The sequence below is a fragment of the Leucopleurus acutus genome, assembly GCF_964270905.1.
Source record: "Leucopleurus acutus genome assembly, chromosome: 3".
Taxonomy (NCBI): domain Eukaryota; kingdom Metazoa; phylum Chordata; class Mammalia; order Artiodactyla; family Delphinidae; genus Leucopleurus; species Leucopleurus acutus.
The window spans coordinates 29,703,609-29,720,087 of NC_139145.1; the positions used below are offsets into that span (position 1 = coordinate 29,703,609).

The 16,479-nt window shown below is 55.4% G+C and overlaps 1 protein-coding gene across 1 annotated transcript in view; it reads right to left on the reverse strand.

Annotated features, from left to right (window-relative positions):
• The window catches only part of FGF18 (fibroblast growth factor 18), a gene marked incomplete at its 5' end in the record, with an annotated part of 34,128 nt that overhangs the window by 16,131 nt on the left and 1,518 nt on the right, over positions 1-16,479 (reverse strand). The window contains one exon of the mRNA XM_082835960.1: positions 3,176-3,356. Coding sequence (XP_082692086.1) covers positions 3,176-3,356 — 181 coding nt within the window. The remainder of the gene's footprint in view (positions 1-3,175; positions 3,357-16,479) is intronic.

A 16,479-nucleotide genomic window follows, 5' to 3' on the forward strand; every position in this document is an offset into this window, starting at 1 on the left:
ACACCTCCGCATCCCAGCTGAAGGGCATCAACCTTGGAGGCAGGTAGAGTGGGGCCTTCTCATCCTTGCTTGGCAGGTGAAGAAGCCAGGCCCAGAGCCAGACATGCTTGTCCCCCGCACTGGGGGCTGTTCAGCGACCGAGCTGCCACTGGAGCCCAGGGGCCCTGCCTCCTGGCCCAGTGCTGTTTCTTCAGGTGGCAACTACCTGCAGGACAAAGGTGACCCGGACCAAGGGCAGGAAGGGGAGGGGCTGGTGTAATAATCCCAGGTGGGCAGGGTGGCCCTCCCCCAGTTCCTGGCCTGCCAGGTGTCCCACTACCTAAGCCTTTAGCCCCCTGGCCAGCATACCTCTCCCTCCAGAGCCGAACCTAAAGCTAAGAAAGTCCTGCATTTCTGAACAGCCAACCTCAGGGCCCTCAGAGTGCTCTGGGAAAGCTTCAGGGAGCCATGGGGAGAAAGTCTTGCAGAAGAGCCTGGTGCAGAAGCCGGGCTGACATCTATGCAGATTTCACCGAAGACTGCCCACTGCTGCAAAGTCGGCCAAGAGCTCCTGCGCAGGGCACCCAGACAAAGGTGGGCCCGCATCTTGCACCTACCTGCCTATGGGGTCTAGTGCCTCGGGACGCTGTCAAATCTGAGATTCTGAGTGCTTTACAGACTCAGATCTGAGACTCCGGGCGTTTCTGGGGATTCCAGATTCCAGGCATTTATAGGCATTGTTTATACTTGGTGTTTGCTGAAATTCCCAGACTGCATTCTAACTGTGTATGAATGCAAGTCTCAGAAGACACCATTCTTTCAGCTGGATGGAGCCCTGAGAAGGAGGGAGCAGGTTCTCAGACCATCCTGGGCCCCCTGGCCTGACTGAGGACTACTGGCTGCCCCTCCCCCACAGGCAGGGCAAGCCTCTAACACAGCCCCATCCTCCTGCCCGGCTTGGCCACATAAATCACCCTCCCAATAATATTTGTATTGATTATCTAGATTGGAAGCCTCAATTGGCTCCATTGTCTCACTTCCTCTCCCAGGGCTCGCAGATGGGATCCCTTCGCCTCATCTGCGTTTCTAATGCGACATTTAAATAGAGCAGCCTCAGCGGCCAGCAAGGCCCCTGGCTGCCCTGGGTGTTGGGGGATTGGAGGAATGATAAACATATTCCCTGACAGAGAATCATTAAATCTAGAGTTTGTGGAGCTGGAGGAGAAGCCAAGACGGGCGAGTCCCTGGATACTCCAGGGGTGGTCCCCCAGCACCACCAGGGCGCTTGTTAGACATGCAGAGCTCAAGGCCCCAACCCAGACTCTCTGAATCAACATCAGCATTTTAATAAGAACCCTCAGCGATTCCGATGCACGTTAGTGTTTAAGAAGCACTGCTCTGGTACAGCCCTTGTAATGTACAGAGGGAAACTGAGGCTCAGAGAAGGCAAGGTTACACAGCAGGTGAGATTCCCCGAGTCTCCAGTCCAGGCAGAGGAAATGAGAGGACAAGTGGCTTCTGGAGGGAGGGGCCGGCCATTTCCGGCCTCCTCTCCCTCCCAAGCTCTTGACTCCTATCTCAGAGCCTGGACAGATGGTTCAGACCAGAGTCTGACCCCCCTGTACTCTCCCAGCCTGGAGGGGCCAGCCAGAGCTCCGGGGACTCCCCAGGAGGGCACCTCCCTCCCGCCCCAGCCAGCCAGCTGCCCCTTCCCTGGCAGCAACTGGACAGCAGATCCCAGGGAAAACCAGCACCTGGGTCTGCCCAGCACAGCCAGGCGTCCACGGAGGGGGGGCACAGAGAGACGAGGCCCCAGAGAGGCGGCCAGCAGAGGGCCTGGGAGAGGTGGGGAGGAGGGATGGAAAGCTGTGGTCGGAGAGAGGGAAGCAGGGAGAAAGACAGAGATGGTGAGGAGGGGGCAGACAGAGAAATGGACAGAAACAGCCAGAAGGAAGGGAGAAGGACTCAGAGAGAGAGAGATGCCCAGATAAAAGGAGAAGCAGCCAGACTGAGAAAGGAAGAAGGGGGACGAGGGAGGGAGGGATGGAGGCAGTAAAGAGTGATGGGGCAGGAGAAGGGAGGGGAGGCAGCTGGCCTGGAGAAGCAGGAGCCCAGCGTGGCCCAGCCCTGCCCAGCCCGGCCTGGCCCAGCCCCCAGTGACGGTGCAGCTGCCACACTTGGGCCCTACCATGAGGTCAGTCCTGCCCCGGGGCTGAGGGAAAATAAATGGTGTCCAAGATAAAAGATCCAAGAAATTATTTGTCTTGTTGTCATGTCTTGACTGCAATGGGCAGGGGCTGGCGGGCAGACGGAGCGTCATCTCGGAGAAACCCAGGCCGGCAGGCTCGGCCGCAGGCGTGCACGCACCGTGGCCACCTACAGCCCCAGCTCCCCCCCAACCCAAGGCTGGGGCCTGGGACACCTCCCAGCACCTGGGCCTGAGAAGGTAGGAAGCGATGGAGGTGTGGTCAGTATTTGCTCAGTGTCTGGCCCCTAAATCCCCTCCAGGCTCTGGGAGGGAGGAGTCCTGCCTGCTTCACTCACTGCGGAGGGTCTTTGTGGGTTGGGGGCTTAGGGAGGGAAGGGAGCCAGGGTTATTTCACTCCTCCCAGCCCCTCTGCAGAGGCAGCTTGGGGCAGGTGATGCTTCCCAAACACCCCAGAAGAGAGCTGGGCAGTTCCAGGGTCAAGGGCAGGTCAGGGGGACCATGGCCCAAGGTGCTGTGAGTGCCCACGCCTCATAGGTGCACAAGCTCAGGCCCGCAGAGCACACACACACTCTCACACACATATGCACATATGCGCACACACACTCACGCCAGGCCAATTTCCACCACCACCACCAGCATCCAAAAAGCGTGCCCCAGAGGCTCCCACCCCTCCGAGCATCTGAACCTGGGGACGCAATGCCGTGGGGAGCAGGTTGCCACGGATACCCATGACGACTGGCATTTATGGGGCATTTACCAGCAAGAGCATGCTTTATTCATGTCTTCAGTTACTACTCCCAGTAAGGCTCTCAGGGATGCACTACTGCATCCCCATTTTATAGATGAGGAAACTGAGGCCCAGAAAGGCTCAGCGCCAGGTGCAAGATCACACAGCCAGGACACGGCAGAGCTGGGATTTGAACCTGAGGTCTCAGAGGCTGGGAAGAATGTGTACACGGTCGGGGGGGGGGGGGGGTTGACACTTACCATACTTGTCCCCGTCCTCGCCGCGGGCGCTGATCCTACGGCCCAGGACCTGAATGTGCTTCCCGCTGGTCCGGCTGTAGAGCTGGTACAGCCGCAGCTGCTTACGGCTCACATCGTCCCGAGCCCGCGTCTGGTTCTCCACGTGGATGCGGAAGTCCACGTTCTCCTCGGCCACCAGCACCTGAGCAGGGAAAGGGGAGATGGTGAGCTACTCTGGAAGTCCAGAGTCCCTGTGTGCAGGAACCACATTCACAACAAAGAGCCAGGGTCTCCTCTATGCCAGCTCTGGGTCAGGCATCAGCACACGCTCATAATTGCCCTGTTACCACCCCCATTTCACAGATGAGGTAACTGAGGCTCAGAGAGATGAGGTAAGTTGCCCAAGGTGGCCCAGCCAGGAAGCAGCAAAGCTAAGAATCAGGTTTAGGTCTATTTGACAGCAACGTTTGCTATCTTTCCACCACACCCCCAAATTAAAGCAAGAAGTATGGAGCGGAGTTTCCCATGTGACCTCGGGCCCATGGTTTGTTCCACCTCAGGTTCTTCCCCAGTAAAACAGTGGAGCAGAGCCTCCAGCCTGACTACACCCCAGGGTGGCTGTTAGGATACAGTGAGCAAATGGGAAGAAAAGTACCAAAATCAATATGGAGATGGGAAATGGATGGGGGCATATAATTCCTGTTTAGGTCCTCAGCAGGGAAGGAAGGAGACCTGGCAAATTTCTTCCTGGGAACGAATGAACCAGAGCCCAATGTCACTTCTCCCCCTGGAGCTGATGCTGGGGGCGGTCTCCTCTCCACATCCCAAGTGTCCTCATGCTCGCCTCCACCACCAAGCATTTGCCCACATCCCTAGCCCCTCGTGGAGAAGCCTTTGCTTAGCATCTCTCATCAAAATTCCCTGTATCCCTGGAGGTTTAGCTCATGTCCGACCACGCTCTCCAGGAAGCCACCTCTGGCTACGCCAGCACGTATCTCTCCCATCTCCTTTCCCTGAACATGGCCTCTCACGTAGACAATTTGCACCCACCTCCTCACCAGCCTCCTGCTTCTACTCTTCCCCCCTGGTAGCCCATCTTCCACCAAACCCAATCACCTTGTGCAACCCTCCCCTCCAAACTCTCCAGGGCTTCCCATCGCATTTAGATAAATGTCCCCACCAGGGCCTCAGGGCCCTGCAAGATGAGCCCCTGGACTTCCCTGGTGGTGCAGTGGTTGAGAGTCCGCCTGCCGATGCAGGGGACACGGGTTCGTGCCCCGGTCCGGGAAGATCCCACATGCCGCGGAACGGCTGGGCCCGTGAGCCATGGCCGCTGAGCCTGCGCGTCCGGAGCCTGTGCTCCGCAACAGGAAAGGCCACAACAGTGAGAGGCCCGCGTACCACAAAAAAAAAAAAAAAAGATGAGCCCCCAACTGCTTTCCACCTTCATCTTTTACCATTCCCTCCCCACCAGTTACACTGGCTGTCTTATTAGGGCTCTGAGCATTCCAAACACAAAATACACACATGCCTCAGGGCCTTTGCACTTGCTCTTCCCTCCGCTTCAGTGCTCTTTCCCAGATTTTTGCACTCTGGCTCCTCTAATTCATTCTGCTCACATGTCACGTCCTGAGACAGGACTTCCTTGACTGCTTCTCTGAGGCAGCCCCCACTTCTGTCACTCCTCGTCTCTCTGCCATGCTTTGATTTTCTTTCTAGCATTGATCAACCTCACATAACATCTATTTATCTAGTTTTTTCTGTCTCCCCCACTTGTTTTCTGCTATATCTCCAGCACACAGCATAGTAGGAACTCAAACATTTGTCAAATGTATGAATGAACAAGTGAACATTGAAAAGATGTGGAGTCTGTCATCCCATTTAGCATTAAATCAGGTTTTCCTACGCCCTGATAATTGTATGCCTGTCCCAGCCCATCTTAACCAGAAAGCTGAACAATTCTTGGAGTCCAGACAGCGTTCTGGGTTTGTTCTAGGCATGCTAGGCTTGCAGGACCCTGTTCCCACAAGAGCATGACCCCACTCAGCCCATGATGGGGCTCTTGGAATTGGGGCTGCCCAAGCATCTGTCTCAGCCCTCAGCTGTGAGCTCTCCAGGGTAGGGACCATGTTTTCCTCATTGCAGGGTCTCTGTTTCCCCGCTGACCTGCACATGTCCTCCAATCCCAGCCTAGGCTCCACAGACACTTCACCTGGACCACATTATTGAACTTTCACTATCATCCTCAGGGTGGAAACATGCCACATTACAGATGAGGAAACTGAGGCTCTGAAGCTGAACCAACAAGGTCACAGAGCAGGCAATGGCAGAGTTAGCCCCAGGCCATGTGGCCCCAAAGTGTTGCTTTCAGCTCCGCCTCAGTGGGCCCCACCAGTACAGTGGTGAGCAGGATCTGGGTTCAAAATCCAGTCCTGAGCATACATCCAGACAAGGCCATAATTCGAAGTGACACTTGCACCCCAGCATTCACTGCAGCACTATCTACAATAGCCAGGACATGGAAGCAACCTAAATGTCCATCGACAGACGAATGAATAAAGAAGATGTGGTTCATATATATACAATGGACTATTACTCAGCCATAAAAAAGAATGAAATAATACCATTTGCAGCAACATGGATGGACCTGGAGACTGTCATACTGAGTGAAATAAGTCAGACAGAGAAAGACAAATATCATATGATATCACTTATACGTGGAATCTAAAAAAACGGTACAGAGGAACTTGTTTACAAAAGATAAATAGAGTCACAGGTATAGAAAACAAACTTATGGTTACCAGGGGGGAACGGGGTGGGGGGATAAATTGGGAGACCAGGATTGACATATACACACCACTATATATAAAATAGATAACTAATAAGGACCTACTGTATAGCACAGGGAACTCTTCTCAATACTCTGTAATGACCTATATGGGAAAAGAATCTAAAAAAGGGTGGATATATGTGTATGTATAACTGATACACTTTACTGTACAGCAGAAATCAATGCAACATTGTAAATCAACTATACTCTTAAAAAACACAAAAAACCCCAGGGTTAGCCACTCCCTAGCTAAGGGTCCCCAGGCAGCTTACTAAGAGTGGTGACAATGGCACCCACCTTGTGGGTTGCTGTGAATATTAAACATACAGTCTTAGAACAGTTGCCTGGTACAGATTTAAGTGCTCAGCAGACACAAATAACTGCTGAGAGGATACAAGGGAGCCCTTTAAGAGGCTCTTGGTGAAGCCCTGCTAACAGAAGCCTCCCCAGGACACAAGTGGATCACACGCTCACGTCCTTTGAGACGAGGAACTTCCGCTGCTCAGATTACGGTTTGGGAAGATGTTATTGCTTTTGATCATCCCGACAACCCTAGGACGTGGGAATGCTTATCACCCCCATTTAACAGATGTAGAAACTAAGGCTCAGGAAAGTTAAGTCAGTTGCTTTGAGCTGCACAGCCCGGTGGTGCGGGGCCTGGCCGCTGGTGCACCAAGAGTGCACACTCTTCACTTCCACTACCCTAAACGGCCAGCCCGTTCACAGCCCAGTCTCACACCTGGGACTTGCCTCGTTTCACATCCTAATGCTTAGGGAGGATGGAGCTCCAGTGCCCCCTGAGGCCCACACCTGGTGGGCATGTGTCCTGAAGAACCCCTGCCCGTGGCCCCCCCGCCCTGGAAGGACTTCCCGAGGTGGCCTGGCCCTGTCCCCTCCCCCAAGGCCAGGCCTCCGGCCTCCCTCCCTGTCCTCCAGATCTCCTCCTGCTCACAGGAGACCTTATTGACCAGAGGTCAAACCAATCTCCTCACCCCAGGTCCCCTAGGGGAACTGCCCTGCCCCAGAAGCCAGCCTCCCATTAATGATTTTCTCCCTGGCCCACTGGACAGAGGCAGCATGGGTGACCCAGGGTCAGCAGGGGCTCTCCAGCGGCCCTTCCCCAGGATGTGGGGGAACAATCCATCTTGCCCAGCTTCCACCATTTAAGCCGTACTCTGTGGCCACATCAATCCCGAGGGCGGTAACAGGGGCGGCATCGGACGTGGAAACAGAGTCCGTCCTTTTGAAAAGGCAGGAAGACCCCTGGGTTTCCTGGGCAAGACCTCTGGGGGGCTCCAGGTCTTTGCACAGCCCCTCTGCCCGGATGACACCTGCCCTCAGGTACCTCCTCTGGAAGTATTTCCTGCCCTCCGGCCTCAGGCTGGCTTACAGCCTCTGGACACTGCTGTAATGGCTTACTGTCCCGAGTCCAGTTTCCCTGGTTCATCCCTGAACCTCCAACTCTGCCCCCCGAAGGCACCTGGCAAATGTCTGCTAAACCACTGTGGCTAGGATGAGGAAAACCTGGCAGCCAAAATCAGCCCCATCACTTACTACCCAGATGAGCAAAGTGTCCAAGGGAGGGTTTTTAAAGCCATCATTGCTAAGCGTTCCTCTGTTCCAGGCACTCTGCTAAGAAGCCCTCAAGACATGGTACCTCGTCAAACTCCTTAAGCACCCGTGGAGGTAGGCACCAGTTAGAGTCCATCTCACAGACTGGACCTCTGAGGCACCTCTCTGGGGCCACAGAGCTCCAGGGCCTGCCTGCAGAGCACATGCAGAGCGGGGCCACTCAGGAACATCCTCTCGCTCCTCCTTTCCTGCTACTCGGCCTCGCCGCCCAAGAGGGGGCCTGTGTTCCAGGACTTCCTAGAACAGTCAGAGCTGCTCTCTAAACCCATCCAGGTGCATAATCATCAGGGACACTGAAAAGCTGCAGTGTGACAAAAATCAAAATGCTGCGGCTCTCGCAAGGCGAGCAGGGCTGGCACAGACAGGGTGTCTCCTGGGGCAGAGCAAGGTGCCTTACCAAAGGCTCTCCTGCCCCCACCCCACACTCACGGATTATCTTTGAGGTCGAGATAGCTTTTCCCGCAGCAGGGTAGCCTACAGTGGGGTCCCCCTGCAGCCTGGCTGAGACCCCTGTTACCCCCCAGGGCGACCCACCCCTTCTCTGAGGGGCTTGCGCTCTGGTGGAAATATTCACTCCCCGATCCGGGAATTGCACAGGGGCTGCAACCCGAGATCCCAGCACGGACGTGGTGCTTAGCGGGACAGAGCCCGCCACCTTCCGCCTGCAGTCTCAGGCTCTAGTGCACGAGGTGAGGGGTTTTCCTGCTCCCAAATCTGCCTGGCTCCCCACTACCCATTGCACAGCGCCCGCATGTAGTCCGTTACCATCCAGCCCCCGCCTAGCTTCCAAGCCTCCTCTCTTAGGCACCTTGGGGGGAAACTACCACGGGGTGAAAAGAGGTTGGGGTGAGCCCCACTCCAACCCCAGGGCCAGCTTACAGACGTCAACCCAGGTTCCCCCTCCCGCCAGGGAATCCGATAACCACAGTTGCTCCCTCTGACCGAAGGTTTCAACCTCACCCATCCACTCCTGGCTCTGAAGTCATGTCTGAAGCGGCTTCCTATTTCTTCCTGGGCTCGCCTCACACCAACATCTGCCACATCACACATCACCTAATACACACGTTACATCAGCACACCCACACCACCCACGTTCAACAATAGCACTCACTGACCTCGGGCGTGACCTGGCTCCACCCCAAAATCACCAACTTACTTGATTTCTTTAACCCTCAGTTTTCTCATCAGCAGAACGAGATTGTTTACAATTATTTACCTCAGAAAAACATAAGTGAGAAGAGCCACCTTTTTTTTCTTTTTTTCTAAACAGTCACTACTTATGGAGCATGTTCTCCATACTAAGAAGTACTTTAACTTATCTTACGTCATCCCCAGAGCAGCCCTATGAGTTGGTACGGTTATCATCCCCATTTTACAGATGAGGAAACTGAGGCTCAGAGAGGTTACATTGCTTGTCCAAAGGCACAAAATTGGTGCAAAAAAGAATCAAGATTTGAATCCAGCCCAGCCTAGAACCTCCGCTCCCCGTCTCTTCCCCCTCTCCTGCTCTATTCTCCTTTCTCTCTGTCACCCACCTCCTTTCCCCCATTCAGGAAAGCAATTGGCTCCGGCCACAAGCCATATGTGGGGCAGGGACTGAGGTGGAGAATTAAACATGAAAGGACTGGGGCCTTGAGCTCACCCCCTACCCGAGAGAGAAGAGGAAGGTGTCAGACTGCCCCTCCCGCCCAGGTACCCATCCTTGAGGCCTCAGAGAATCCGCGCCCCTGTCTCCAGGCAGCCTGCCCAGAAAGGGAGGGTCTCCCTGGTCCCAGGAGAGGCAGCCCACAGACTTGCGGCCACATTCCACCCCTGCCTGCCTCCCCCTCCAGAAGCAGCACTGGGGCCAGCCATGCCAAGGGCTTTCGGAGCGTCTCCAAATTCTGGATTCAAACCTGAGACCTGCACCCCATTCCAGGAGTGGCCCCTTGTAGAGTCAGCACCCCCTCCACCCTGAGATGCAGCTCCCAAACTCTTCCTCAAGAGCAAGCCTGGACTCAGGCCCAGGAGTTGATGCCAGTCATAGCGCTCGGGGATTATTATCATCGTCGAGCACGAAACTAACGCCGGCTCCCACTTAGTGGGCGTTCGCTCAGTGCCAGGGTCCAAGCTAAGCCCTTTCCAGGCGCTGTCTCCTCGCTCCTCGCAGGACCTGGGCAGGTCAGAACGATTACCATCCCCATGATAAAGGGAGACACAGAGAGGCTAAGGGATTTGCCTCAGTTGTACAGAAACGGATGCAGCCAAAACTGAACCCACCTCTGGCTCTGGAGTCCATCAGTTTCCCCTCGCTGACACCCCTGGACAGAAAGCGGAGGAGGGAGGCTGGGCCCACCCCTGAACTGGAGCTTGGTTCCCTCAGACTGATGCCTCCAGCCACCCCTTAGCCCCAGGTTTCTCCCCTCTCTCCTGTCACACTCCCCACATCCATCCCAGCCAGGACACAGGGATGCTCCAAAGGGCCCTTCCCTACCCCCAACCTGTCCATTAAGCTCCTGGGGCTGTCGATGTATTGATTGGCAGGGCTGAGCCGCCAGTACGGGAGGGGGGCGCTGCCACCCAAGGCGCTGACCGGGAGCTCCTCTTCCCCATACATCAGCCTGCTCTGTACAGATTGTCAATATGGGTGCCGCGGCCCGTCAACCCTGCAGCCAGCCTGAGGCGGCGGGGCGGGGGGGACTCCTAAAGACCCATGCTCCCTTCTTTCCTCCTTTTCTCCTTCCTTCCAATCTCTCTCCCTTGAAGCCCCTGGGTGGGGAGAGGGGTCATGCATGTCAAAGAGGTAATAAACAAGCCCTTTACTCTGGCATTCGATGCCCACCACGGCCTTTTATATCGCCCCCATTCCTGAACTTGATGCGACAGCCATTCCAAACAGCTTGGAGTCCCCTGAGCACATCAAGCTATTCCCTGCTCCGTGTAGAAATGGTCCATGTGCCTGCAAAGGCTTTTTCGCGCACGCACGCACGCACGCACGCACGCACACAGAGAGAGACACTCAAAGAGTCTTCTTCACCCAGCTCGTTCCTATTTCAAGATTCAAATGGCGCACCTTCCCAGGCGAGATCCTCCTGCCCTGAGTCTGGTTTCAGGGCCCTTCGTCAGAACACCCTCTGCACCCTTGGGCCCCTGCCCCCTGCACAGATCCCTCAGATTTCTCTCAGATCCCTGCGGGCTGGGACAGGTCCTGAGCACCCCGTGCCCCACACCTGGTACATGGTTGGGGGGCTCCATACAGATGCCCGGCCCTCAGAGAAGCTGTTCTCCCCACCCCTCCACTTGCTGACATTCACGCTGCATGCCAGGTCCATGCCAGGTGCCACAGGGCCCGTGGGATGGGCCAGGCCTCCTTTGACTTCCAGGAACCAGGAGCTGGCGGACAAGCAGGCCTCTAGGCACCCCAGAGTCAAATGTATAATCGCAGCTCACATTTACTCAGCACTTATAATGAGCCATGTGCCGGGCCAAGTGCTTCCCCCAAGTGACCACAGTTCACCCGCTATAGCAACCCCAGGAGGGAGGGTCCATCCTGATGCCTATATTAAAGATGAACCACAGAGAATTCAGAGAACCGCTGAGAATTCACTCAGTCATGCAGCTACCAAGTGGCCGAGGTGGGGTATGATCCGGGTGGGTTGCGTCCAAAGCCTGAGCCCCTCTACATCCCTGTGAGCCCCAGCAGAGAACGCACTGGGTCACAGAGCAATGACAAAGTGCTAAGAGGTTCCAAGGCAGGGGTGGGATGGGGAGCTGCCAAAGCACCCGCCATCTCTTCACAGGGATCACAGAGGAAAAAAGCTGAAGCCTTAGATGCCTTCTTCATCCCGCTCAAAACCCAGTCCGGGGCCAGCCATGTTTGCTGATTGGTAATGAGGAGCAGCGCCATAATTGAATGCCTACTGCATACCAGGTCCGAGACATGGTTTCAATTAATCCTCCCCACAGGCCCTAGGAATGGTATTAGTATTCCTATTTCTCAACTGACGAGGAGGTAGAGACTCAGAGAGGTTAAGGATCTTTCCCACGGGCACACAGCCTGTGAGTGGTGCAATGAGGATAAAATTCAGACCTAAATCCAAGACCTATGGTCAGACTAAGGGGGCCTGATGTCACCGATGCAAGCAGCACAGCCTTCCTAGCTTTCTTCAGCACGCTGCAGCATGTTAACACACACACAGGGCATACAATTGGTCGAGCAATTACTATTACTCAGTTATTTACTGAGGGTCAGCCACAGTGCTAGCTACTCTGTGGGCATTACCCCATTCAGTCCTCACCACAACCCTTGAGAAGTAGGTGCCTTTCGTTACCCCATTATACGGATGGGGAAAACCAAGGTGCAGAGGGTGGAAGGCTAAGAAATTTGCTGAACAGTTGCTCAGCAGCACAGATAGGATTCAAACCAGGGTCCTTCCTATGCCAAAGCCCACACATTCAAGCAACACAGAAGCCGCCTAGCTCACTTCACTGATACCCAGGTGGAGAGACTGAGGCACACAATGAGCCAGCGACAGAGCCAGGACTCCATCCCAGGCATCCTGAGAGTCCTTCCGCCCTGTGGCCTACGGGCGGCTTGTCTTTGGCCCCATCCCGGGCACAGCAGCATTTTAAATGGGCCTGAGGCCTTATGCGGTTTAGATGTCGGAACAAACAAAACCCAGTCATCTTCCAGGCCCTACCAGCAATACTGACTAAAGCCCGAGGGGCCCACTTACGCACTGATGTTCCAGAACAAATCCCCACTGTCAGACCCAAGGTGCCAAGAGCGGGCCTCAGCCCTTCCGGAGGCCCAGTGGCTCTCCTCCAGCCTGGGCCACACTGACAGGGCCCTTGGCGTTGCCCTTCCCTAAGTGATCAGACATGGGTCCTTGTGAGTAGGGGGGAAACCCCAACCCAGCACAAAATATGGGGCACACAGATGTTCATCAGACGATCCCGGCCCTCAGAAGGGAAACAACACCTTGCCTCTCCCCAGTCACCAGGAGGTGGCAGTGCCATGGGCGAGGGGAGCTTAATCCACTGACAGAGGGGTGGAAACAAGGGAGTCCTCCCAGAACAAGAGACGCAGGGACTAGGTCTTGAAAGGCAGACAAGATTTCAGAGCCCTGGGTTCTGCACTCTCCCCTGCTCCACACCCTTAGTAAGTAGGAGCTCTTTCGTTGGTTGTTTTCTTCCCATTTTATGCGTGCAGAAGCTGAGACCCAGGGAGGTTAAGTAACCTGTCCAGGGTCACACAGCAAAGACAAGGCAGAGCGACTCTTTGAACCAGCCTGGCAGATTCCAGAGCCTTTAAAGTGCTGTTTAATAAGCCTGGGTCCTAGAGTGGGCAAGCTAGAGTTGAATCCCACTCTGCCTCTCTCTCTTGCTGTGCAACCAAAGGCAGATTATTTTATGTCTCTGAGCCTCACTTTCTTCATCTGTAGAATTCCCTAATTCCAGGCTGGTTGTGAGGCACAGCCTAGATGCTGTGAGAAAGCGTCAGCCACGGAACGAGACCGCAATACCCGGCGGCATCTACCAGTATAGTTGTTACCCTGATGGGCCTACACCCTGATTTCCCACACCAACAACTTCCCTGCTCCAGGACAAGGTCAGAACCAAAAATCCTACTGAGGACAGAAAATCTTCTTCCTGTCCCCAGCCATCTCCCTTTGGTGGTCCAATGTGGCCTCCCAGCCACCCAGGGCTACGAGGAGGCAATGCTGTGGCCCCGACACGCTGCCCAGAGCCTGCTGGACACTGGCTGCACCAACCACAAGAAATGTTCCAAATCCACCTCCTTGCCTCAGAGCAGGTGACACTCCTGGGCTGCAGGAAGGCTGGCAGGGTGCCCCCATCTCCCTCCATGCTGGGAAAGAAGCTGGAAGGAGACTGCTGAATCCTCCAGGCCCTGCTACCCCCCCCAAAACCAAACTCACCTCTGGCTCTGAAACCCTTTTAGACCAGAACATTCCAGGAAGATCAGGGCTTGCAGACACCAAGTCAGATGCCCTCAACCACAGAGACGCCCACCTGGCCTCTGATCATCCCCTGATAAGGGATCCTATCAGGGGGATCCAACCGGATCTCTCACTAAGGGCCCCTAGCATGCCTCTTGAGACTCCATTTCCCTATCAGCATCCCTTCTGAACAACTGCAGTGTTTCTGAAAAAGTCTGCCTGGTGTGCTGGAAGGGACACAAGGTCTCGATTTCACAGTCTTGGGTCTTAGCCATGGCCTTGAAAAATCCTTTCCCCGCCCTGTACCTCAGTTTCTCCATCTGTGAGGTAGGAATATGATAATATTCCTCCTACTCCAGTCTCCCTCGTAGAATGGTAGAAAGGATGAAAGGAACTTCCTGATGCAAGAGCCACTTGGAAATTCATACAAGTAGCACCTTCTCACCAAACGCAGGTCACTTCTCCCCAGCCTTGGTTTCCCCCCTCCCGCCCCACCCCCTCCCCTGCCCCCACCCCCATCAGGCTGGAGGATGCTCTCTACCTCTCAACACTTCACAGCGTGGGACAGGAGGGGTGGGGTTGAAGGAACTCCTGTTTATCCGGCACTCTCCCTCTCTAGACTGGGAGCTCCTTGAGGCCAGGAATGGATTAGTCATGTTCCAGGGGCAGCAAGAAGCAGGCTCCCAGCAAGTATTTGATGAACAGATACCTGACTGGATGGACGAATGGATGGATGACGTTGCTTCTTCAAGAAATTAAAAGTACAATCCAATAGGACAGCGTCCCATCCTCTTGGAGTCCCAGAGGACTCTGTCTCTGGCTTCCCCATCCTAGCAAGCTTGAAGAGAGGTTCTACACCCCACTGAAGAGGCCAGGCATGGGGGTGGTTAGCCTTAGAGAAGGCATGGAAGGAAACTTCCAAACTTGAGCACGTGCGGTGAGAGAGGAAGCAGCGCTGTGGGAGGGAGGGACCGAGGGGCCAGTGGAAGGCCCCCTGCCCTGGCCCGCCTCACGCCCGGCCTGTCTGGGGAAGGCCAGGACCCAGCCAAGCCTGGCGGCAGGAACAATGTCAGGCAGGTGCCGGCCGAGCTGCGTGAAAGGCCCAGCCCGGTGTCATTGTCAGCGCTCAGCCAAGTGCAGAAAAGCAATTTACTGGTCACGCCGCTTGCTCCCCTTGGAAATTTTTAAAATTCTTCCGATTTGAGCTATCCACGGTGTCCCAAGTCGTGTGGAGAAGGGATTTTATTAAATTCCCAGCTTCCCGCTCCCAGGGTTGCTGGCAGGGGAGGGCGGGGCTCACCACATTGTCGGGGGGCGGGGGGGGCGGTGCGGGCAGTGTCTGGCATTGACTGTGTTCACAGAGATGTGGCTGGGGGCAAGGGGCCCATTTGGGGTTTGGTGGCTGAAGATGGATGGAAAGAGAGGAGGAGCCCAGAAACTCTGTTGCTAGGACTGGACCAGTTCCCCAAAACATGGAGGCGGGGGAAGGAAGGGCATAGGTGTATAGAGTTCCCAGCAGAGCAACGTGCTCCTGGGGGATGAGAATTCGCAAAACCTCTTCCACGCCTATCATATACCATTCATCCTCGGGGCCACCCATGTCACAAATGATGAAGCTAAGTCTCGCAGAGGTCTACCTATAGGGAAAGATGGAGCTGGGGTTCAGGTGCAGTCCACAGGATGGCAAAGCCCTGAGCCCTTCCCACGGTGCAGGGAGCCTCCCCTGGGCCCTGCTCACCAAGGGTGCTCTCATTACCACCCTCCAAATGCACCCTGTCCAGGAAGCAGCTGCTCTCCCAGTGCTGGCCCATCACCTCAGTGGGGAGCAGACTCCAGACTCCCGCAACTAGCACAAGGGTCCCACCTCTCATCTTTACCTCTAACTAACACTCCACCTTGTCCCTCGAGCATAAAGGAGGATGTGAGCCTGCCAACTTTGTCTATAACTCCCTAGGGTAGTGTTGCTTTATCTTTCAGCAATCATGGGTACTTTCAAAAATCTGTGGGGAGCTGAGAACCATCTCCCACACACTGCATATATGGGCACCGTTTTGCACAGTGTTTCAGGGACCACCCCTCCCCCATAATCCCATCCTTAGATATCCTAAGGGTACATGGATCATGGGTTAAAAACATCAGTCAGTCCTAAGGCAGTTTGCAACGGGAAAGGCTTGCAAAGGAAGGGGGAGGTGGGGCGGTGGGGGGGAGAGGAGGCTCCCTAACCTGCTTGAAGGCGTAACCCCAATGGACCTAACCCAGACGGCCCACCCAGCTTTCCCCTCCCCGCCCCTCCCTGCCACAGGCTGGCTCTAGCTCTGGCCAGGACTTGGAGGTGGGATGCAGAGTCCAGGTTCCCTCCCTCACATTCCCCCCCACCCAGAACACAAAGACCACACAGCAGCCCCTCCTGGGCCCCACTTCAAGGACCAAGAGGCAGCAAGCAATAAGAGGCCTGGGCCACAAAGTCTGAAACCGTCTCTCTACTTTATGCCCATTTCATCGTCCCCGGCCCCAGGCTCAGCGCTCAGGAAAAGAGCTGTCCCCCAGGTCAGACAGGCAGTCCCCCGGGGTGACCCTGGGGCCTGCCCTCTGCTTGGGGACTCAGCTGCAAACCAAGCAGGCTACGCCTGGCACTGGCCTCTCTCTCTGACACCAGCCATTCCCCACCCTGCCCCCTGCAACCACACAGGGTCACATCTGCTTTGGCAAACGGCCAGCCTTAAGTTACTGACTCCAGTTGTATTGATTCAAGGAGTCACCAGGGACCCCAGCCTGGCCAACAGAAGGAAAGAACCCATCAGTCTGTCCATCCATCCTTCCAGCCCCCAGTCCCAACTAGTTGCCCTCACCTCAATGTCCATCCCGATGGTAACAGCTCTCTCTTAGGAGTGGGAGGGGAGATAAGCAGTCTCACCACCACCGCA